The sequence below is a fragment of the Populus trichocarpa genome, chromosome 19, assembly GCF_000002775.5.
Source record: "Populus trichocarpa isolate Nisqually-1 chromosome 19, P.trichocarpa_v4.1, whole genome shotgun sequence".
In the NCBI taxonomy this organism is placed as follows: domain Eukaryota; kingdom Viridiplantae; phylum Streptophyta; class Magnoliopsida; order Malpighiales; family Salicaceae; genus Populus; species Populus trichocarpa.
The window spans coordinates 3263437-3287025 of NC_037303.2; the positions used below are offsets into that span (position 1 = coordinate 3263437).

Below are 23589 nucleotides of genomic sequence, written 5' to 3' on the forward strand. Positions count from 1 at the left end.
TTAAACTAGAAGTCATAATGCTTGTTTCAACTTCAACAGTACCTTTAAATTTATTTAGGAGAGATCATTCCCTGCATTATTTTATTTTCCTCATTTATCTATCTCTTTTAGTTCCGAGCTTCCATTACTAACCGGGGTCTTATTATTTTCGATCATACTTTTACGCGGGGTTTACAGAGATGCTTCCTAGAGGTACTTTAATCGGAGAACTAATGATTTGAGATCAGCCTTGGAGATATAACTGGCAAGGAGTATTTTAGAGATGCCCTTGTAAGTGATTCTGATTTTCTGGACTCGCAGAAGTTGAAGATTTTAATCAGGGGAAGTGACTAATGAAGAAATAACCATAAAAAGATAGCATTAAGGTAAACTACTACATCTTTAATCAAGCTTGAAGTGGTTTAATCATGCTAGACTGTTGATTTGGATATCATTATTGATGGGATAATCTTTACAGTCATTAAAATTATAGAAATGTGATTATTCGGTCTCAAGAGACCAAGCTTCTTCAATCCCAAATACTGCAGAGCTGACCATTAGTGGCTGAAGCCCTCCTGCTTATTTTCTTTGTTATTCAGTTCTCCATTTCCATTATCACAGAAACCATTTTCTTTTACTTGCTTCTTTGCATTCTCTGCAGCTGACGAATCCTTCTCTTTTGCCTCTTCTTCAGCTTTTGCTTTCTCTTTCTCTTTCTCTTTTGCCTCTTCTTCTGCTTTCAATCTAGCACTCTCCTTCTCCTTTTCTTTTGCTTCTTCTTCTGCTTTCAGTATAGCGTCCTCTTTCGCCTTCTCGAGTGCTCCTATTAGGCTCTCCAAGCAAACCTTGGCGTCTCCAGTAATAGTCTTCGGCATCAAATGCTCTGCTACTTCAGCAGGGGTCATTTTGGTTTCCCCCAACAACTCCTGGATTCTGGCAAACAAGTGGTGTGATTCAAGCCGAAGGTAGTTCTTCGCCAAAACCTGGAATGCTTCAAAGCTACAATAGGACAATTCTATGTGCTTGTCCATCCTTCCTTTCCTAATGAGAGCTGGATCAAGTTTCTCCACAAAATTAGTCGTGAAAACAATCAGTCTTTCTCCTCTGCAAGCTGACCAAAGTCCATCAACAAAATTCAAAATCCCAGAAAGAGTGACCTGACTCTGTTTGCTATCTTCTTCCTTGGGCAGCTTCGGCTTTGGATCCTTCTCATCTCTCTCCCCCTCTTCCTCCTTCTTCTTCTTCCTTTGACCAGTTAGGTCAAGAGAACAATCAATATCCTCAATCACAATAATGGACCTGGTTGTTGTCTCCATCAGTAGCTTTCTCAACTCAGTGTTATCCTTCACAGCAGTCAATTCAAGATCATATATATCGTAGTTTAAGAGATTGGCCATGGCTGCAATCATAGTTGATTTACCAGTCCCTGGTGGACCGAAAAGCAGATACCCTCGCTTCCAAGCCCTTCCAATTCTTGCATAGAAGTCTTCAGCCGTGCTGAATATGACAAGATCATCAACGATTTCCTGCTTCCTCTCTGCCTCCATTGCAAGCGTCTCGAAACTAGCCGGATGCTGAAACACCACATGCCTCCAGTATGATCCACTGTTAGTGTAAAGCTTCCTCTGACGATTCCTCACCTTGATTTCATTACCCTCTTTCAAGACATGATTCAAGTAATCCCCGAGGATGAGTTGCCGGTGTCTCTTATGGAAAGTGAGCTTGTAGTACTTCTTCTCATCCGTTACGGGATAGAAAGAAACAGATTGCGTCTTGGAAATATGTTTCCCTGAAGCCCACCTAAGTTTGACTCCCTGGAATTCATCACCAACCTCTTCATAATCATCCATGCTAAGAACAACCGACTGGCTGTTCTTGACAACATCAGCCTTGAGCCGCTTTGCCTGCGTAGATGAACGAGAACCAAGATAATTCTCAATGGCAGAGTAAGCTTCACTACGCATGAAGCGATCGCCGGTGAATTCATTGAAGCTAATTTGAATGTAAGGGTAAACGAAAGTGAAGGCCCTTTTGGAGTATTTATCAAAATATTCTTGTACACTATACGGACAATATTGCTTGAACATGGCCCAAGCAAACATAACACTTGCAATCACAGAACCTACTTGAGTAAACATATCTGCTGGGTTCATTTCTTTTGTCTATTCGATTCTCCTCCTCTTCTTTCCTCTCCACTTGTGTGTTTTGTGCAAGAATTTTATAGCCCGGCAAGCGGAGATAGCTAATCTTATTGGCTAAGTCAGCAGTGTCACAAGTGACGCATGCATGCTTGTCTTGCAAGATGGCGTGTATAATGGCTTTCCTGGCAAACAAATGTCAACTTGGTATTTTCCTAGATAGTTCCTACAAGGAAGCTGACGCCAGAGGACTTCTGGGACCATGGTTTTGTCGTTTCCGATACAGTTTGGACGGTGGTGTACATTACTGCTCAACCATAGATATTTGACAGATATTGCAGGCTGTTTATTTTTTTTTTAAAAAAAATGTGTTTTTAAAAAATAATAAATTTTTTTATTTTTCTATTTTAAATTAATATTTTTTTAATATTTTTAAATTATAATGGGTTGATATTTTTAAATTAAAAAAAAAACATTACTTTAAAAGGCCATGTCTTTCATGAATTTCATGTTTTAAGTTTAAGTGAAATCTTTTTAATTTAAAAAATTTAATTAACTATCAAGTTATTTTAAAAAATATATATTATTTTAATAAAAATAATTAATTTAGGTTAATTTGGATCCTCTTTTTTATATTTGTCTCTCTTTTATTACAATTATAACCTTAACATTTGTTTAATCCTACTCTGGTCAAGATGGAAATAAGTTTCCTCCGTGACTTTTAATAAATTTTAATTTACTTTCTAGTTGTTGTATGTATTAAGTTTAGAGTAATTCTTATTGTTTATTGTTTGATATTAAAAAAATATTTTAAGCAAAAAATAATAAAATTATATTTTTTACAAGAAGCACGATATTATAATTTCTAGATTAAGAGAAAACAATATAATTTTAACCCAAGTTTCAAATTACAGTGGAAATATGTACTAACTACAATCAAATTCAAAATATATATAAAAAATGAAATTATCATTGTTCTTTTTGTTAAATAATATATTTATTTATTAAGAGTAAAATAATATTTTCAACTTAATCTATATATAAATTCTTTGTATTTAGATTAAAGTATGAAGAAGAATACAAATCAATTGAGGAGAATTCTGGCCTCCTTTTATTTCATGTTCATATTTATTTTTGTGTTAATTGAATTATTTTAATATTTTTAATAATCATCACAGTAATCATAGAAAATAATTTATTTTAAGAAATCTAAATTCATTTAATTGTGAAGCAAATATAAAATGACTTAGATGTGTATCTTTTTCCTTTGATAGGCTTATATTATTTTTTTCCTAGCACGTTCCTAGGGCAGGTGGAAATTTCTCAGCAGGAGTTGAATATTTATTTAATTTGGGGCAGCTGGGAATTTATTAGTAGCAACGAGGCAACCAGCTGCTAGATTCTATGAACAATAGATACGTTGTCTTCTCCTGCGCTACTAAGCAGCCTCTGGACCCTTGGATTGGTTATTTTATTTATTAAAAAACACAACTAGGGCATTTTTTATTTTATTATAAAGAATATTTTTGGTTCAACTTATACATTAATTAAAATTAAATTTTCTCGTGCATTCAAATAAATTTAATATGATTGAATATACATTTTTAACCATTAAATTAACTTTTTAAAATTAATATAACCAACATTACATTATTATTATTTTTATATCAAAATCTGTTAATAATTCATCTATTAGTGGCTAACTAGATGGGTGGCCAGCAGTACAATACAGGTTAGATCAGATTAATTTAAAAAAATAAAAATTATTATAAAAATTTAAAATTGTAATAAAAAGCATCAAAAGGACGAGTTTTGTAACCCCCTCATTTAAGCAATCATTTTACTTCAATAATTTCTTAATTAATTATTTATGGTTCTTTTTTTCAAGGATGTTAATTTCAATAATATAATGTAAACATTCATTTTTCATATATATATATATATATATATATATATATATATATATATATATATTAAACAAAAGATAGTAAAATTATTTTTATTACAAGAAGCATGGTATTATCATTCCTAGATTATGGAAAAACCTTCTAGTTTTATCACAAGTTCCAAAATTACAGTGGAGATATGTACAAATTATTATGAATAATCATTTTCGGTTCGATTCGATTTTTATTAAAAAAATAACTAAATTGTTTTTTTTTTTAAATCAAAACCGGTTCAAACCGACCGATTTCGGTTCGGTTATTTTAGAACAAAAATCGGTTTTTTTGTTTGACTCGGTTTTTTTCCGGTTTGGATCGGTTTTTCCGGTTAAGCTCAATTTTTTTCGGTTTCAGGCTTATAATTAAAACTGAAACCTTACCAAACCGGTCGATTTTTTAAAAATTTTAATCGATTTAATCGATTTTTTTTTCCGGTTTGAATTTTAATATATTTTTAAATAAAAATAATTTTAAAAAACACTCTTCGATAAGACAAAATTTCTCAACTTTTTCCATGAAAGAGGAACTAGCTAGGAAAATTTTCAATTGCTTAGCCTTGATTTCTTCGTCGTCTTAACCTTGATTTCTCTACTTTTTTTCCATGAAAGAGGCAACCAGCAGCTGCTAGCTTCCATGAACGATGGATATGGTGTCTCCTTCTTTGCTACTTCCTCTTTCATCACGTTCACAATTTTATATATGCAGTCTCTGGACCATTAAGGCTACATATTTTATTTATTAAACCAAAATACAAAAAGCTAGCACGACCAGAGTTTAATTTCATGATAAAGAATATTTTTTAATCAGTTTACGTGTTAATTAAGTGTTTATTTCTTAAATGATTTTAAAAGTGTATTTTTTTTAATAATATGGTATATTGACAATAAGATTTAAACTTAAAAAAATCAAAAAATTGAGTATATATTCTTAACATAGACTAACCTTTCATAAAATTAGCATAACTAAAATCACATTATTATTTTTCTTATATCATAAACTCTTAATAGATCAGCAAGGCCAATGTTGGTGTTGGTCATGAACATAATAGTACTTGTGAAGAAATTAATTTTAAATCTTAAATAATTTTCCTTGCAAATAAAAGACTTTAATTCAAAATCTTAAATTATAATTTGATGAGATTTATAAATATTTTTTATATTAATTAGTCTTTAACTTACTACATGTTAATTATCCATCTACTTTAATTACCCGGGCTATAATTTCATCGGGACGGAATTGTAAAGCCACACTTGTTCTGTGGTGAGAGAGTTATATATATAGACAATGTGCAGGTATGGTTATGGTAGGAAACAACAATTTAAACAACTGTTCAAATCCATCTGGCTATATTATCTCCTACAATTATGGAGAGTGACGTGGTGTACTCCATTCCTTATCAGTGCATGCAGCTCTCAATTGAACTTTTTTGCAGGGAGGATGGACAAGGAATACAATCTGTCATTCACTTTGCACATTATCGATGGATTTGATCTTGTCGGCGTATTCTAGAGGTGAAAGGAACTGTTCACACATCACTGATGGAAATACTGACAGGTTTGAGTCCATCGATGTATTCTAGAGGCAAAAAGAATTGTTCACACATCACCAAATGGAAACACTTACGGTTTTGAGTCTGTTAACGTATTTTAGAAGCGAAGGGAATTGTTCACGTACCGAGAGAATTACTAACAGACTAGTTAATAATAATATTAATTACTAGTCCATTGGTGCATTTGCATGAAGCAAAGCGCGGATAATTAATGCATCTCTGATAGTGTGTACTATTTTAACGTAACGAGGAAATTATCGACGGAGTATTAAAATTCTGGAGGGTTTTTTGAAAATTTTAGTGTGAAATTTAAAATTTCAAGGCAATGTTACAAAGGAATGTTTGATTGTGTTTAAACTCCCATCCTTTCATCTCTCATGCCCTAAACAATGGTTTCTCCTAGGTTTTCTAATTAAAACTCAAGTAAAGATGAAGAACTCTCCCCCTCTAATTTTTCCAGCAGGCCCGTCGGTTATAAAGAGAGTAAAAACTGATTTTTTCCATTTTTTCCACCTATTTATGAAATTACCATTAGTAAGTCTACATGGTATTTTTTTGTCTACATTCTTTTCAAGTTCTGATTGTTATGAAATTCTAATCCAAGATAGAGAAACATGTCATGAGATTACTCGTGAAATATTAAGTCGATTTAATAATTAGATTGAGAGTTATGCCCGATAATATAAAATTAAACTATTTATGATTTTTTTATCAAAAATCTGATTTTTTTTATTCTATCCTTGCATAAATTGTACCAATTATTTTACTAAATTCTTGGGACCATTTTCTTATCACAAGTATATTTATTTTTCTTTTTTACTAATTATCTTATTTACAGACTTGTTAGTAGTTCGCGATAACTTTATCGATTTTTATTCAGGTTTACATCAATATTTTTACATGCAATTCTTTCTTAACTTTAATTCTTCATGTCCATTGTAATTCCTCAAAATTATTTCTCATTCTCAAAAAAAACATTTATTTTAATTTTTTCTAATCTTTTTATCCATCAAAACTTGTTGTTAGTTTAATTGATGTCATGAATTTTTTTTTTAACTAATAATCATAATCTTGGTTTCAACTTCAACAACATTACCTTTAAATTTATTTAAAGGGTTCATTCCCTCCATCACATACCATATTAGTATTTATTTTCCTCATTTATCCATCTCTTTTGGTCCCGAGTTTTCTTTAGATAAGCCTCGGATAAATAACTGGCAAGGAGTATTTTGGAGATGCCCTTGTAAGTGATTCTGATTTTCTGGACTCGCAGAAGTTGAAGATTTTAACAAGGGGAAAGTGACTAATGAAGAAATAACCATAAAAACATAGCATTAAGGTAAAACTACTACATCTTTAATCAAACTTGAAGTGGTTTAATCATGCTAGACTGTTGATTTGGATATCACCATTGATGGGATAATCTTTAGAGTCATTAAAATCATAGAAATGTGATTATTCGGTCTCAAGAGACCAAGCTTCTTCAATCCCAAATACTGCAGAGCTGACCATTAGTGGCTGAAGCCCTCCTGCTTATTTTCTTTGTTATTCAGTTCTCCATTTCCATTATCACAGAAACCATTTTCTTTTGCTTGCTTCTTAGCATTCTCTGCAGCTGACGAATCCTTCTCTTTTGCTTCTTCTTCAGCTTTTGCTTTCTCTTTTGCTTCTTCTTCAGCTTTTGTTTTCTCTTTCTCTTTTGCCTCTTCTTCAGCTTTCAATCTAGCGCTCTCCTCCTTTTCTTTTGCTTCTTCTTCTGCTTTCAATATAGCGTCCTCTTTCGCCTTCTCGAGTGCTCCTATTAGGCTCTCCAAGCAAACCTTGGCGTCTCCAGTAATAGTCTTCGGCATCAAATGCTCTGCTACTTCAGCAGGGGTCATTTTGGTTTCCCCCAACAACTCCTGGATTCTGGCAAACAAGTGGTGTGAATCAAGCCGAAGGTAGTTCTTCGCCAAAACCTGGAATGCTTCAAAGCTACAATAGGACAATTCTATGTGCTTGTCCATCCTTCCTTTCCTAATGAGAGCTGGATCAAGTTTCTCCACAAAATTAGTCGTGAAAACAATCAGTCTTTCTCCTCTGCAAGCTGACCAAAGTCCATCAACAAAATTCAAAATCCCAGAAAGAGTGACCTGACTCTGTTTGCTATCTTCTTCCTTGGGCAGCTTCGGCTTTGGATCCTTCTCATCTCTCTGCCCCTCTTCCTCCTTCTTCTTCTTCCTTTGACCAGTTAGGTCAAGAGAACAATCAATATCCTCAATCACAATAATGGACCTGGTTGTTGTCTCGATCAGTAGCTTTCTCAACTCAGTGTTATCCTTCACAGCAGTCAGTTCAAGATCATATATATCGTAGTTTAAAAGATTGGCCATGGCTGCAATCATAGTTGATTTACCAGTCCCTGGTGGACCGAAAAGCAGATACCCTCGCTTCCAAGCCCTTCCAATTCTTGCATAGAAGTCTTCAGCCGTGCTGAAAATGACAAGATCATCAACGATTTCCTGCTTCCTCTCTGCCTCCATGGCAAGCGTCTCGAAACTAGCCGGATGCTGAAACACCACATGCCTCCAGTATGATCCACTGTTAGTGTAAAGCTTCCTCTGACGATTCCTCACCTTGATTTCATTACCCTCTTTCAAGACATGTTTCAAGTAATCCCCGAGGATGAGTTGCCGGTGTCTCTTATGGAAAGTGAGCTTGTAGTACTTCTTCTCATCCGTTACAGGATAGAAAGAAACAGATTGCGTCTTGGAAATATGTTTTCCTGAAGCCCACCTAAGTTTGACTCCCTGGAATTCATCAGCAACCTCTTCATAATCATCCATGCTAAGAACAACCGACTGGCTGTTCTTGACAACATCAGCCTTGAGCCGCTTTGCCTGCGTAGATGAACGAGAACCAAGATAATTCTCAATGGCAGAGTAAGCTTCACTACGCATGAAGCGATCGCCGGTGAATTCATTGAAGCTAATTTGAATGTAAGGGTAAACGAAAGTGAAGGCCCTTTTGGAGTATTTATCAAAATATTCTTGTACACTATACGGACAATATTGTTTGAACATGGCCCAAGCAAACATAACACTTGCAATCACAGAACCTACTTGAGTAAACATATCTGCTGGGTTCATTTCTTTTGTCTATTCGATTCTCCTCCTCCTCCTCTTTCCTCTCCATTTGTGTGTTTTGTGCAAGAATTTTATAGCCCGGCAAGCTAAGATAGCTAATCTTATTGGCCAAGTTTGCAGTGTCACAAGTGACGCATGCATGCTTGTCTTGCAATACGGCATGAATAATGGCTTTCCTGGCAGACATGTATAGTCAACTTCGTATTTTCCCAGATAGGTCCTACAAGGAAGCTGATGCCAGAGGACTTCTGGTTCCGTGGTTTTGTCTTTTCCGATTCAGTTTGGACGGTGGTGTCCATTACTGCTCAACCAAAAGCCATGTCTCTCATGAAATTTGTGATTCAAAATTTATGTTTTAAGTTTAAATGGAAAATACATTAATTCAGTGAAATCTTTTTAATTTAAAAAATTTAATTAACCTAGCTAAACTTGATTGAAATTTAATCAAGTTAATTAACCATTAAATTAACTTTTTAAAATTAATATAACCAACATTACATAATTATTTTTATTATATCATAATTCGTTAATAGTTGAGTTATTAGTGGCTAACTAGATGGTTAGTCAACACTATAAGGTGAAAATTGTAATAAAAAGCACGAAAAGGACCAGTTTTGTAACCCCCTCAAAATAAGCAATAATTTTACTTCAATAATTTCTTAATTAATTATTTATGTTTTTTTTTTCAAGGATGTTAATTTTAATAGTATAATGTAAACATTTATTTTTCAATAATTAATTAAAATTATTAATGATCTGTTTATTATGAGTGTTTAATATTAATCTAAATATAATATATATATATATATATAGAGGTTAAACTGAAAATACTATAATACTTTTAATAAATAAAATAACATAAATATTATTTAACACAAATTACAATCTAATCAAATTTGACTTGAAAGATTAAAAAAATATTATGGATCTTATAATTAATTAATAATCATGGTAGATAATTTGTTTTAAGATATTCAAATTCATTTAATTTTGAAGAAAACGTAAATGACATGATGTGTATCGTTTTTCTTTTATAGCTTTATATATTTTTACAATGAATTTATTATATATTATAATTAGTTATATTGAATTGCTTAGCCTTGATTTCTTTGTCCTGGCTATAATTTTTGTTTTTTAGTGTTTTTTTAAATGTATTTTACTTGAAAATAATATTAAATTAATTTTTTTATATGTTTTTATTTTTATTTTTTTTAATCTGAAAGAATTATTTTATATATTTTTAAATAAAAAATAATTTTAACCTAAACTGGCTTGTTTGGGATTGTGGTAATGGTGGCGGTTCAAAGTGTTTTTTGCTTAGAAATACATCAAAATAAAAAAATATATTTTTTAAAAAATACTTTTAACATCAGCACATCAAAACGATTTGAAAACATAAAAAATATTTTATTTTAAATAAAAAAATTAAAATTTTTTAAAACGTGATTTACATCTTATTCCCAAACGAACATAAAATAAAATTTCTCAACGTTTTCCATGAAAGGGAACTATGTTGGAAAATTTTCAATTGCTTAGCATTGATTTCTTGGTCGTTAACTTTTTCTCCCAAAACTTAGTTCTACATAGTTGCGAATGCTGCTTTCTTGCACGGCTCTTTGAATTCAAGAATGATACACTGTTCACTGAACAGTGTATCATGCCGAGTGAACAGTGGAGGGAGCATGTGAACAGTGCAAGAATTGCACTGTTCACGTGAAATTGTTTTTTTTAGTGTGTTAATTTTTTTAATATTTAAAAAAAAACACTAGTATAAAGTAAATTAACCTGATAATATTTTATTTACGTTCAAAAAATTATGAAAATTGTAGTTCTTATCGGATTGAATTTTGTATGTAATGACATTATTAAATAGTTTAATAGAATAATAAAAAGTATTTTTTATAAAATATTTTTTATTTCATGATGTAGTAGGAGGAGTAATTAATTCTACAATATTTAAATTTAAAACCATTAATATTAATATATATTTTTAAATTATTTTATAACCTCAATTTCAAAAGCATTCTTAACCAAACACATTAAACTACTTTTTCTTCAACCTCAATTTCAAACACAGTTTTAACCAAACACCAATTTTTTCAAACCAACCTCAACTAAAAGTACTTTTTATAAAACAACTTTTTTCAAACCACAATCATAACAGCTACCGCAATACCAAACACACTCTTCCTCTTTTCTACGGGTGTTTTTTTTTCCACGGATGTCTCTGTCTGCGAGGGTAGTAATTGATATTTTTTAAAATATTTTTTATTTTAAAATATATTAAAATAATATTTTTATTATTTTTTAAAAATTATTTTTAATATTAACAGATCTAAAAATATCAAAATAATATTAATTTAAAAAAAATTAATTTTTTTTTAAAATACTTTCCATCGCAGTACTGGCTCCTCTTTCATCACGTTCACAATTTTATATATGCAGTCTCTGGACCCTTAAGGTTAAATATTTTATTTATTAAACCAAAAAAAAAAAGCACGACTAGAGTTTAATTTCATGATATATAATATTTTTAAATTAGTTTATGTACTAATTAAAATTAACTATTTTTTAAATTATTTTAAAAGTGTATTTTTTTAATAATTTACCTTGCAAATAAAACACTTTAATTCAAAATCTTAAATTATAATTAGATGAGATATTATAAATATTTTTTTATATTAATTAGTCTTTAACTTACTACATGTTAATTATCCATTTACTTTAATTACCCAGGCTATAATTTTATCAGGATGAAAAAAAATATCCATTTACTACATTGGTATGAAAACCATTTACTACATGAAAAAAATATAACTTTAGAGCTACTGGAGGCTTCTATAGTCATTAATTTCAGGGCCCGTGAAATTAGTCAATGTGCGCTCAAGTTGACCCAGACACCGATGTTAATCAAAAAAAAATTAATAGCCTTTTATTAAAGAAAAATATAATCTATTCCCAACTATCTTTCCTCTTCAACTCTTGAAACAAGAAATAAAGAAGTTATAAAAAAAAAAAAGAGAGAGAGAGAACAAGCATAATTAGATTTAAAAATAAAAAAATTAAATTAAATATTTAATTTTGAAACAAGAAAATTAATCAATCGTCAAGTTTGAAAACAAGCAACCATCAAGTTTGAAGGCAAGACTTTCTATTGTTAATCTTTTCTCTGCTTCATTTGTATGGAGCCACGTCATTACTTGACCCATAACGTTATCTTGAAGATATCTCATACGGATCAAGACCGAGCTGCCCTATGGTTTACCACAATATAGTAAAAGTTAGTCCCCTTTTTTTTCCTTACAGTTACAGTCGAATTAATTTTTTTAATTTCATCCTTTATTTAATTTATTTCAGTTTAATTTATTTCAGTTTAATTTATATTACATATTCATAAGAATAAAAAAAAATATCAACATTATATTAAAGTTTAATATTATAAAATAGAATTTAATTTAATCAAATAAAAATTTAAAATAATAAGGATCAAAGCTAACACATCACAACCATTTTTACTATTCATGAGGGGCATAAAAAGCTATAGTGCACTCCCTACTATTATTGGTCTTTTATTTTCTTCTCCTAATCTTTTAAGGATTTCACATTTTAGTCTTAAAATTTATTTGTTTTATGTTTTGGTTTATAGGATTTGAGAGAGGAAAGAGAAAGTCATTGAAAAATAAAAAATGATATAGAAAGTGTTTGGTCAGCCACATTTCAAACATAAAAATGTTGATCTTAGTGTTATAGCTTGTTTGGAATCCCTCAAATTTTGAATTTTTTTTTTGCTAAAAATTATTTTTTTATGATTTCAGATTATTTTGATGTGCTGATATTAAAAATGATTTTTTTAAAATAAAAAAAATATTATTTTGATGCATTTTTAAGCGAAAAGCACTTTGAACTGCTACCGCTACCACAATCTCAAACAGACCCTTAGAAAGTTTGTTTTAGAGAGAAGGGTTCAATTGAGATTGTGTTTCTCTTTGAACATGTCATAAAATATAGATTGGGAACCATAAATTTGTTTTTTATTCAGATGGATTTTAATTTTTAGAGTGAATATATGTTTTTTGAGGGTTTGAAATGGGTTGAGGTTCATAAGGTTTTTTGTGTTTATTTTCAACTGAAAACAGGTTGAAAATTAGGTTTGGGAGATCTAAAAAGAAGGATTATAACTTTCCTACCATTAGAGATGGTCAAAAGTCAACAAGAAACAATGTGTCATTTATCCAAGCAAGCGACTATTGTCTCCTATATAAAAAAATCGGGTCTTATGCTAGTTAAAATAAAGGTGATAAATACTTAAAAGTGAATTTTTATTAAGGATTTATATCATCACATTGCACGTATCATTAAATTCTCTAACTTAAGCATGTTTTATAATGACAAGTTTGATAATGTAAGATATCTTTAATTTATAGTGAATGCTCGATTTTAAATGTAGGTTTGTAAAATAGACATATCTCACAATTCAAAATACTAATTTATATGTTTAATTAATAAAATTGAGGTTTATATGAAGAGACAAAGAGATAGCTGAGCTTGAAGAAGAAATCTTATTTAGGCTAACTCTATTTAACTAGAACACCATTTGGTTTTCAAGTTATAACTGAAGCTATCGACCTTGGATTCAAGTGTGATTTATCTTGATGTAAAGCTAAGATGTATGCCTAAAACATTCATGAAGAGCTCAAGACTTAATATTACTGCTTTTATGTTTAAATCTTAACAACAAAAGAGAAGACTGAATTTGTCCCTACAACCCAGATATTATTTGGTGTTCAGCCCAAATATAGAGTTATAGAAACCCAAATAAGCCCATTCTTTTTTGGTTTGAAATATAAGACAAATATCTACAACTTTTATACAAGCCATCTATTCAGGTTATAATATTATCAATGATGTTTTCTCTAGCTACCAAATCAATAGTTAACCACCATATCAATAGTTTTAAATTTTAGCCTATAGAAGGAAGTATTTGTCATATATTTAGACATCTTGGTTTTCATATCAAGATCCATGCTTTTGTTTTCTTTGTTATTTTTATAATATTCAAGTTTTATTTCATGTTATATTCTCATTAATCTCTTGTTTATGTTTATCATTTATTTTATTTTACTTCGTTAATTTATATCATAACTATGTTCTTATTTTATTTATTTATGTTTTTTTTCTTAATTATGTTTATAAGTTTATTTTTTTCAATGTGAAAATGTTACACTAATGGTGTACGAATAAGTATAGTACAAACTCAATATGAACTTTATTGTTTAAATTCAAGAAAGTTTTCTATTAACATGTGTTATAATTGTTATCTTAATCAATCTTAATACCCTCCTTGTTAAGTGGTGTGTCTTGATTCGTGAAATACAATCCTTAGCACAACAAATACTTGATTCTTCCATAGACTACCGCATGGAAAACCAGCACTTTTGCTATAAAAGGATCTTAATTTGTATTGATATAAGTTAGCATCGTGAATACTTTACAACATTTACAAGTGTTGATGTTACTCAAATAATATAATTAAAGATAATTAATATGATCATATTAATAACTTAAAATGAGTCATTAATTATAAATCATCGGATTGAAATTTCATTTGTGTATGATTTCTAGTTGAGTAATATAAATAGTTTGGACTATACTTATTTGAAATATCATTAATGGATCATTTAATCTTAGCAATCGTTTTATCTATGTTAAATCTTTACATTAACAACACATCTTTTAGATCTATTTAATTTTGTTTCTTTTATTATTTGTGGTTCTATATCCTTAATCTTCCTGTGGATCAACCTTGATGTTATCAGGTTATTTATTACTTTAACACTTATGCACCTTGAAGAAAACATCAATTATTTAATTATGTCAAGTTTTGGTTGTTGTTTCCCAGGAGGTTAGTATGCATACTATAATTTTTTTTTCTTTTCACTTTTATTTTTTATTTTCTTCTTTTTCTTTTTCTTTTTCTTTTTTCTAAACTTGCATGAAAGTTTGGTTATGCACATTAAGTGATAGACTTTCTAGAAAATCTTCATATTCTTTAGAAAACATGACTGAAAAAAATAACCAGTCACTTTACAATGATAATAATTGTCCTCAAACACTTAGAGACCACATGAATCTAATAAAAATAAGTGCACCATCATGTATTTTTTTTTCTCATGATGCATCTCACTTTATTTTTAAGTCAAGTATCATTCAACTTTTACCAAATTTTCATGGCTTAGATTCAGAAAATTCATACTTGCATTTGAGAAACTTGAAAAGGTTTTTAGCACTTATAATGACTTAAATTGTAGCATGAATACCATTAGATTAAAGTTTTTTTTCCTTTTTTTTCTTAAAAGATAAAGTTAAAATATAGATACAAAATCTTAGGTCAGGATCTATTTGTACTTGGGATGAAATGCAATAACAATTTTTAAAAAAGTTTTTTCCTTCTCATTGAACAAAATTTTCAAAAAACAAATTATCATCTTCACTAAAAAACCAGGAGAAACATTTTACCAGTATTGAAATAGGTATAAAGACTTGTTTAATACTTACCCCCACCATGGTTTTAAAACATAGAGATTAGTTTCACACTTCTATGAAGGTTTTAACACCTAAAGATAGGCAAATGATGGAATTGATATGCAAGGGGACTTTTAAAGATAAAGATCCTGATGAAGCAATTGAGTACATATACTTGTTAGTTGAAAATGCCTAAAATTAGGACATTGCAAGAACTTGTGAAGCACCGAGTAAAACTCACCCCTATACATCAAGTGGAGTCATGTATAACCTTAGGGAAGATCATGACCTTCAAACCAAATTTCTGTCTTTAGTTAGAAAAGTCAAGGGATTAGAATTGAAAAAAAAGCGGTCAATTAAAATTTATTCAAGAAATTATGTGTTAAATTTATGTAACTAATGAACACTTGACCAATGATTATCCAACTTGCCATTTTTCATGGAATGTCTTCATAAACAAGTTAATTTTCTAAATAGTTTTCAAAGACTAAATCATAATCCATACTTGTAAATATACAATTTTGGTTGGAGAAACCATCCAAATTTTGGTTGGAAAAGTAATAACAATAATGCATAAACTTTAAACATACTATAACTTTCAAAATTCTCAAAGATATGCACTTTCTTATGTTCTTCCTCTTAGAAGAAATTTTAAGGAACCACTATATGCATTCATTAAAAAGCAAAATCAATCAATACTTAAAATGGTCAAACTATGGCAGATTCCAAAACAACATTCTTACAAAATTCTCATATGCTTTCAGTTTTCAAGAGAAATGTAAGTTTTCTTTTCAACCACAGCAAAATCCAAAAGAAAAAATACAACTTAAGTATGGGTAACTTAGGGAACCAACACATGAATCAAGTCAAATCAGTTATGATTCTTCGCAGTGGTAAGGCTATAGAAAAACATATTCTTAAACCTAGTGAGAAAAAATATGATAAATCAATCTTTGAGGATAAGAAAAGGGTTGAACCTGAACATTGCAAAGAAAAGACCGATTCCTCACCAGTACTTTCATTTTCTCATGTCATGACTAATCAATGGAAAGTGAATCACAATTCTTAGTTTTTTAAAATTTTCAAATAGGTAAAGATCAATATACATTTGTTGGATGCTATTAAATAGATACCTTTTTTTATGCTAAATTTTTGAAAGACTTGTGCATTGTAAAAAGAAAACTAAATGTGAAAGAAAAAGTCTTTATAGCCAAACAAATAAGTATCATTCTTCAAAACAATAATGCTTTGAAATATAAAGATTCTGGTTGTTCAATAATTTCATGCCTTATTGAAGAACACAAAATTAAAAAAGCTTTACTTGATCTTGAAACTAGTATGATTTATTTTCATATTTAGTTTTTTAAAATCTTAATCTATCTAAATGAGTTAAAACCAACTTCGGTAACTTTTCGAGCTACAATGTCATTTGTGATCGGTGAAGAGTTATTTCCTCGGGCTTTTCTGTCTACCATTGCAAAGAAAGTCGCTTCAACCTGGATGGCAAAGTGCTCTTTCAACTGATGAAAGTAGCCAAACATCAACAAGAAGAATTGTAGTGGATGCAAGCTGTAGCTCTCAGGTCCTGCCTACGGTTGCATAGACTGCAGATTCTTCCTTCACAAATCCTGTACAGAACTGCCATAAGAAATTATCTACTGGTAAAACATCAAGTGTCACTGGATTGATCTCTATTGATTTGTGCCAAGTATCGGTCCTCTCCATCGAATCTCTCCATGCAAGATCTGCAAAGGTGTTTGCGAAGACTCCTTCTACGTCTGCTGGGAGTGAAACTTTTGTTATTTTCATCCACAATGAATTCCACTACCACCTAATGTTGAGCATGAACACCATTTCCATGCGCCCTTCCATGTCCATTCATATGTTGAGGATGACTCTCCGGCGTGTAGTTTGTGAGAAGGAAAGAGATTTAGAACTATTTGCCAACAGCATGCTGTGTATCAAATATCTCGACGCCGTCTAATATCCTAATATCCTTTTTCTAAATGAACATTATACAAAGTTTGATCTATCAGGGAGACACTTCACTAGAGATACTTGAATGCAAGAGGATCGATTTAGCACTGGGCTTAACGAGGGAGTTGAAAATCTGGTGAATTGTGGGAATTTTTATCCAAGTGATTATGAACAGGAGCATGATGCAAACGTAGAACAGCCTGTAATTGCTGAACTAGTTGAAGAAGCTGGTGAAGATCTTCAGTTAGAGATTGAAGAAGTAACAATAAGTTAAGAGGTCCCAACTGTTAGAAGCAATTCGTAAGGGGAAATGGCCACAAGAGTTACATACCTGTAGACCTCTGTGATGATGTTTAAAATTACCTATGTGTGGAGTGGTGATTGGCATGTTGAAACAATTGCATTTACCGTAATCCCCTGAACTGAATTGATACAACACCAGTTCATTTGAATTACTGTTTCATTGTACGCTACAAATTCTTTCAATAACTAAGATTGCATGAGAACAGAAGTAAAAGGTCCACAACACTAGCATATACTGTTATCCCCTAAACTGAAAAATGTCACTAGTTAGGAAATTCGCTGTGGAGAGTTTGATTCTTTGCTAGACGGACAGTGTTAACATATGCCATGACCATAAATGTTTACCCCAAAGAAAACATAACTTGAGCTCCAAACTTTCCTAGTCTTCAGTGACTGTGCATCATCTCATGGGACATGTAACTTCTATTAAGGCTTACTGCATCATCTCCGGGAGCAGCAAACTGTCTATTGCAGTAAACATGTTCAATTGGATGCAGGCTCGGCTGACAATGCTGTTGCTTCATCTGTTCTTGGTCGTTTCACTGGTGCTAAACTGGTCTTCTCTTCATTTTTGTCTACAACCTGACAGTTTCGGTCCTCTGGTGCCTTTTGCTTTCTGTTTATACTCTGGGAGCTTTCTTCTAGTAAAGCACTCGCATTACATGTGTCAAACCTTGTTTTGACACAGTCCAGATCTGAGGTTTCTAATTTGTCATTTGCAGGTGACTGCTCTAACTTTGATTGTAGAAGGGAAGGGTCGTTTTGGGAGGGGGGAGGAGCCTTTGACCTGTCACCCTCCATCTTTTTTTGTTTCTCAAACATCTCTTGAAGATACCTCCCCTGTTCCTCAATCCTCAATTGTAAATTTCTCTGGATCTATTGGGGATAAAACATCATTATCAGAACATACCACGCAACAGTAGTTACAAAAACCATGCACGCATTTGTGCAATTTCCACTCCATGAAACTAATATTAATGGTTACCAACTTAACTAATGGTGAGCATTACACCTAGACTGTTCCATAAAAGGTAAAAGAAATTGGCATTTAAATTGTAAAACACGGACATAGAAGCTCAAATACCAATAGCATACCTCAAGTTGTTCGTGGAGTTGCTTCTGGACTTCCATTTGCAATCGCAAAGCTTCTGAGATCTCCATGCTCCTGTTTTAGAACAATAGGCCAGCCTAAATTCAGCTTGATAGTCCATTGTTATAAAAAGCACTCTGGTTTATGAGTGAAGGAAAAATGATGTATTCATATTTTATCTGGTGAGATACTAATGCACCTAAAGGAGAAGAATATTACTTTCCTTCAAGGATTCACAAAAACCAATCGACTCAAAAGTTGTCAGGCTAGAGAAAAAGGAGTCCAAAGGTGGTTTTTATTACTTTCTAATCTAAACCTTTGTAGCTACACAAACACCATAGTTTTTAGGAAATCTCCTTAAAACCAGAACTGAGAAAGTCATTTTCTCTAATGTCAGCCGGACAAAAAAATGCGCATTCCCTTTCCACCCAACTCCTTCCTCACCTCTGCCTATCTATACTGTCCCCTCCTACGAGAAAAATTAATGATGAGAGAAAAAGGGCATTTGGACCATCTGTTTGGTCTGTTTTGCTTTGTTATGTAATAATTTTTTAATACAGGGAACTTAAACACAAAAAACAAAAAAAAATTCTAATCATTGTCTGTACATTAGTCATAACCCCACTATTTAATCAGCTTTCATCTCAGAGGAAATCTAGTTGTTGTACATTGTATATTTGTAAAACCACGTGGAGATTCCGCCAGCCACCGTTGAAGGAGAAATATTAGAAACTAAAGTCAGAACTTGAAATAGATGAACTTCTATAACCAAACTAAGCGATATATATATTGGATAACTTCAATAACTACAAAGGATTTGATACCAAGAAAGGTTGATGTCACATTGAAACCATGATAGAGAATAACTTACGTCTTCAAGTCTAGAGATTTCATTTCTTCAATGGGACTCAACTTTTTTTCTGAAGTTCCTGACAATAGCACAATCATGTTCGTAAACCACATAGAAAAGGGGGGAAAGGGTACTCCATTTTTTTTCCATGCTATACTTTAATCCAACAATAAGAAATATAGGGCGACAAAGATACATACAACTACAAAAGGCTTTTGGATAAAGTATGTGCGAGAGGTTAGCAAAACTTGTGCATAATGTGAGAAAAGACAAGGCAGTTAGGGGTTACCTTCAGATGACTCTGGTTTATATCTGGCTGTTCTGTACTTCTGAAATTCAAAGATGATACAAGCTAAATAAGTAAAATATAAAACTAGATTTTTTGAGGAAACAGTATAAGGCAGGGGATTTACATACCTGGAGGTGGCTTTTGACGTGATAGATAGTCAAGCCTTCAACATTCATCTGCTTTAAGACACCCTTGGGAGTAGCCCCTGTAATTCAAAAATCAAAGTGAGCATGACAAGATGCACTCTAGTTTTTTTCTGACATAAGGTACAATATAACAAGGAAGACTACGCACTTTCACTACCCCCAAGCTGATTGACAGCTTCCACAAAAGCTTCATGAAGTTCTGGTGTCCAGCGCATTCGAGATTTTGTTGGTGGTGCAGCCAACAGTGGATTAGTAACAGCACATACTTCTCCACTATGAGCAGTTTGATGCTGATGAATTAGGGGTTGTTGGACTGAGTTATTAGGAGACAACATCTGGTATATTATATACAGTTTTAAGTAAATGAAAGTAACAAGAGAATGTGAAAAAAACAAGAATAAACATCAGATGGAGAAATTTTACATTAAAAATGTTGGACACCAAGGAGGCATCTTTATGCTGTGTATGCTGCTAATTACTGTATAGTAACAAAAACCATAACAATAAGAGGAATAAACCTTCTGTTTGGAATCTTTCATGTTGACATCATTCAGAATTTCACTCCAATTTGGTTCCAGTTCATCATCAACAGAGATCAACTGATCTGCCCACTCTTGCCAGTCTGTTCTCTTAGCATGATCCTCCGATGCAATGACACCAGCAGTGCTTTCCACCTGACCATTTTGGACAGGGACATTTTCAACGAAATTAATGAATTCCTGAAGTGGATCTATAGGCCAGGAGAGACCCTTGTTGTCATCAGAGTGGTTAATGAATGCTGTGGATTGCCCTTCTGAATGAGAATAATGGGTTGGTGGAAAATTTCCTCCATCCCTTAGTGACTGAGAAATGAATGGAGAATTATGAGACTGCTTTCCTTGTGGTGAAACTGCTGAAACACTCGTATCATTTGTAAATCTAGACGATGATGAAACCAAGTGCCCAACACTCCCATTACCAGAACTCAATGGTGATGCCTGCTGAGATGCTGGATTTCTAATCATTTCCCTTACTGAAGAAACCTGAAAAGAATCAATCAATTTGGCATACTTTTCTTCAACAGTACTAGGAAGAACTAGAAAAGATGACGACATCAACTCAGAAACACTGAAGTTTCCCAGCTGATTTACACCTAAACACGAGTAACTAAGGCAGCGAATGAAAGTTGGCTCACACCTTATCACCGAGTGACAAACGCAGAGAATGAAACCAGCGCCGGCAACACAAACACCAGACACAAATTTAAATGTTTCCCATTATGGAACCAATAGAAGACACACCAGGACTGAAATTTGATTCTGGCACCTGTGAGAAGAAAAAGACCAAATCCAAAATGGTGACATTCATTCTGGTCACCAAAGCTGTTAGCCTACGGCATTTCAAAAATTATACAGCCTACTTTCCAGGAGCTGTAAAGTGTATGCAGCTAAATAAATTACTAAAGGACATCGAAAAGCAAGTTAGTTCAGTGAGATAAGACTGGAATGGAAACAGTCAGTCTCAACATCTCATCAATTTAATTCAACATGTGTTGGAAACATGAAATATCATAAGGAATTAAGAAAGCAAAATTGTTCAGATGAGATGATAATCGTTACATAAACACTTGAGAAAGAATTAGCAACAAAAACTGGGGAAAAAAAAGCAACAAAAACAAAGACACGATCTTATAAATCAATCACACTACACAATCCAATTCAATCAGTTACAATTAGCTCAAAACCAAATAACATCCATACAGACACCCTAGAAACTAAAATCTGCAGCAGTCACTAGCATAAACCATCAAAAACTCCATCGCGGGTAGAGATGATCATCAAGTTCAACACATCAAAACCACAATTTCCACACACACACAAAACCAATACCAACCATCCCAAAACAACTCCCATCACTGAATTCGACTAAAGATGAATCAAATCAGATTAAAACACCATGACCAAAAAAATTCGAAGTAAACCCACAACACAAAAGGGCAATAAATGAGCTAGCAATCCAACTCACAATCAGCCAAAACCTCATAAAAAAACACAATGAAATTGACTAAAAGAAACAAAAACAAAATCTGGGCATCAATCTTTATTAGCTAAAACAAACAATATCATCAAGATTTCATGATGATTCACATAAAGTATAGAACTTCAAACCCAAAAAAAGCTCTAAATAGGCTCATAAAAACTCACCAAAAACTGAATGAAAGCAAAGATTGAAGCTTTCTCTACTATTGGATAAGAACTCAATATTCTGGAAGAAGAAGAATATTGAAAAAAGACGCAAACTTTTGTCTTCTAAATTTCAGGAAACTCACAAGACAAAACTCTCTCTTGTTGTCTTTCAATCATGAGAGTGTAATTTAGTTTTCTAGTGTGTGTTAGGTAATACAAATGTATGTCTTCAGGTTTTGTCTCATTACTTTTCAACCGTTGATTTTGATTTGAGATGGTTTGATGGATTTTCGGGTCAGTTTGGAGGGTCATGTTTGGAGGACGCAGAGAGGAAAACTGTGTGGTGGTTTGTGGGAATTTGACGGCTGCTAAAAAAAACATGGTGGGGCCTAGCTCAATTGTTTGTTTCTTCTGTACCTCTCTGTACGCCGGCAGCTGTCTGCTCTTGGTATTTTTAAAATATTTTAAAACAATTATTTTTTTTATTTTAAATTTTAAATTAATATTTTTATATTATTTTGAAATATTAATATTAAAAATTAAAAAAATAATATTTTAATCTATTTGAAGTAAATAATATTTTAAAAACAATTGTTGTCACAATACTAAACAGACACTATGTCAAGTTAAACTTTTATTACTATTTTTATTTTTAATTTCAAAAGTGATATGTATAATTTGATGTAAGTTTGTGTATTTATTATTATGGTGAAGAATATTTTTTAAAAGTATTTTTTATTTAAAAATATATTTAAATATATTTTTTAGATTTTTTTTATTTTTGATATCAGCATATTAAAATTATTAAAAATATTATAAAAAATATTAATTTTATTTTTTCAAATCAAATAAACTCAAATTTAAAAAATAAAAACAAAAACAAAAACAAACAATCTTCACTTCAAAAACAAAAAAGTTAGGATTGCTATGGATGTGTTTGTTTGTAAGGTTTAACCTGTTTTCAAACTATCCTTAATCTAAAAAATTATTAAATTAATATTTTTTAATAGTTTTAATATACTAAAATTAAAATTATAAAAAACAAACATCATTCATTTTTTTCTTTTGTAAAAACACTATATGTCTTAATAAATATACATTAATTCATGAAATTATTGGATTGATTATTTATATTAAAATAATATTTATTTATTTATTTTCTTACAAAGCAGTGACTTGGCTAGCTTAATTAAATTATTAAAAACTTAGCAAAATCAACTAAATTTAACTAAGTTAATGTCTTAATTAATTTAACTAGAATTTGATCCAAATTAAATTATAGCATTTCCATCTTGAAACGGAAAAGAAAATACATTGTTTACCTTTCTATGACAAAAAGATAATTAATCGGAAGAGAATTAATGTGGCTAGCAAAGTCTTATAGGTACTCACAAAATTCTTTTCTAATTATAATTTAGGTTGCAAACTCACAAACATTCCTTGCTTAGTTTGTTGGTTTTAAATTTAGACGATTTTTGTCACTTGAAATTTGTTACAAAATTTGGATTGTTTT

The 23589-nt window shown here is 31.5% G+C and overlaps 2 protein-coding genes across 8 annotated transcripts; both read right to left on the bottom strand.

Moving 5' to 3' along the window:
- Positions 1-333: 333 nt before the first annotated feature.
- Positions 334-8864, bottom strand: LOC7487192 (AAA-ATPase ASD, mitochondrial). Of its 2 annotated transcripts, XM_052449444.1 has the most exons (2): positions 8707-8864; positions 334-2101 (listed from the first exon to the last, which is right to left on the bottom strand). In XM_052449444.1, exons 1-2 carry the CDS (start codon positions 8735-8737, stop codon positions 537-539), a joined length of 1596 nt encoding a protein of 531 aa, XP_052305404.1. In that variant the 5' UTR covers positions 8738-8864; the 3' UTR covers positions 334-536. The 2 variants fall into 2 exon arrangements, with proteins under 2 accessions (XP_052305404.1, XP_002325775.2); XM_002325739.4 differs by lacking the exon at positions 8707-8864 and having other exon boundaries at positions 334-2201.
- Positions 8865-17614: 8750 nt separating this feature from the next.
- LOC7465946 (protein PHR1-LIKE 1) lies at positions 17615-22299 on the bottom strand. 6 transcript variants are annotated; one of them, XM_024591584.2, is made up of 9 exons: positions 22095-22299; positions 21088-21216; positions 20430-20933; positions 20060-20246; positions 19894-19970; positions 19766-19805; positions 19498-19546; positions 18632-18701; positions 17615-18412 (listed from the first exon to the last, which is right to left on the bottom strand). In XM_024591584.2, exons 3-9 carry the CDS (start codon positions 20913-20915, stop codon positions 18020-18022), a joined length of 1302 nt encoding a protein of 433 aa, XP_024447352.2. In that variant the 5' UTR covers positions 20916-20933; positions 21088-21216; positions 22095-22299; the 3' UTR covers positions 17615-18019. The 6 variants fall into 6 exon arrangements, with proteins under 6 accessions (XP_024447352.2, XP_024447353.2, XP_002325776.4 ...); XM_024591585.2 differs by having other exon boundaries at positions 19498-19555; positions 20060-20201; positions 22095-22296; XM_002325740.4 differs by having other exon boundaries at positions 19498-19555; positions 22095-22292.
- Between the last annotated feature and the right edge of the window lie 1290 nt (positions 22300-23589).

Coding starts and splice junctions, on each gene's coding strand:
- LOC7487192 (XM_052449444.1), bottom strand. CDS start 8,737: ATGAACCCAGCAGATATGTTTACTCAAGTAG. Junction 2,102..8,706: donor AGATATGTTTACTCAAGTAG/GTTCTGTGATTG, acceptor TTACTCAAGTAG/GTTCTGTGATTGCAAGTGTT.
- LOC7465946 (XM_024591582.2), bottom strand. CDS start 21,005: ATGTCGTCATCTTTTCTAGTTCTTCCTAGTACTGTTGAAGAAAAGTAT. Junction 19,556..19,765: donor TAAACCAGAGTCATCTGAAG/GTAACCCCTAAC, acceptor TGCTATTGTCAG/GAACTTCAGAAAAAAAGTTG. Junction 18,702..19,497: donor AAATCTCTAGACTTGAAGAC/GTAAGTTATTCT, acceptor GTTCTAAAACAG/GAGCATGGAGATCTCAGAAG.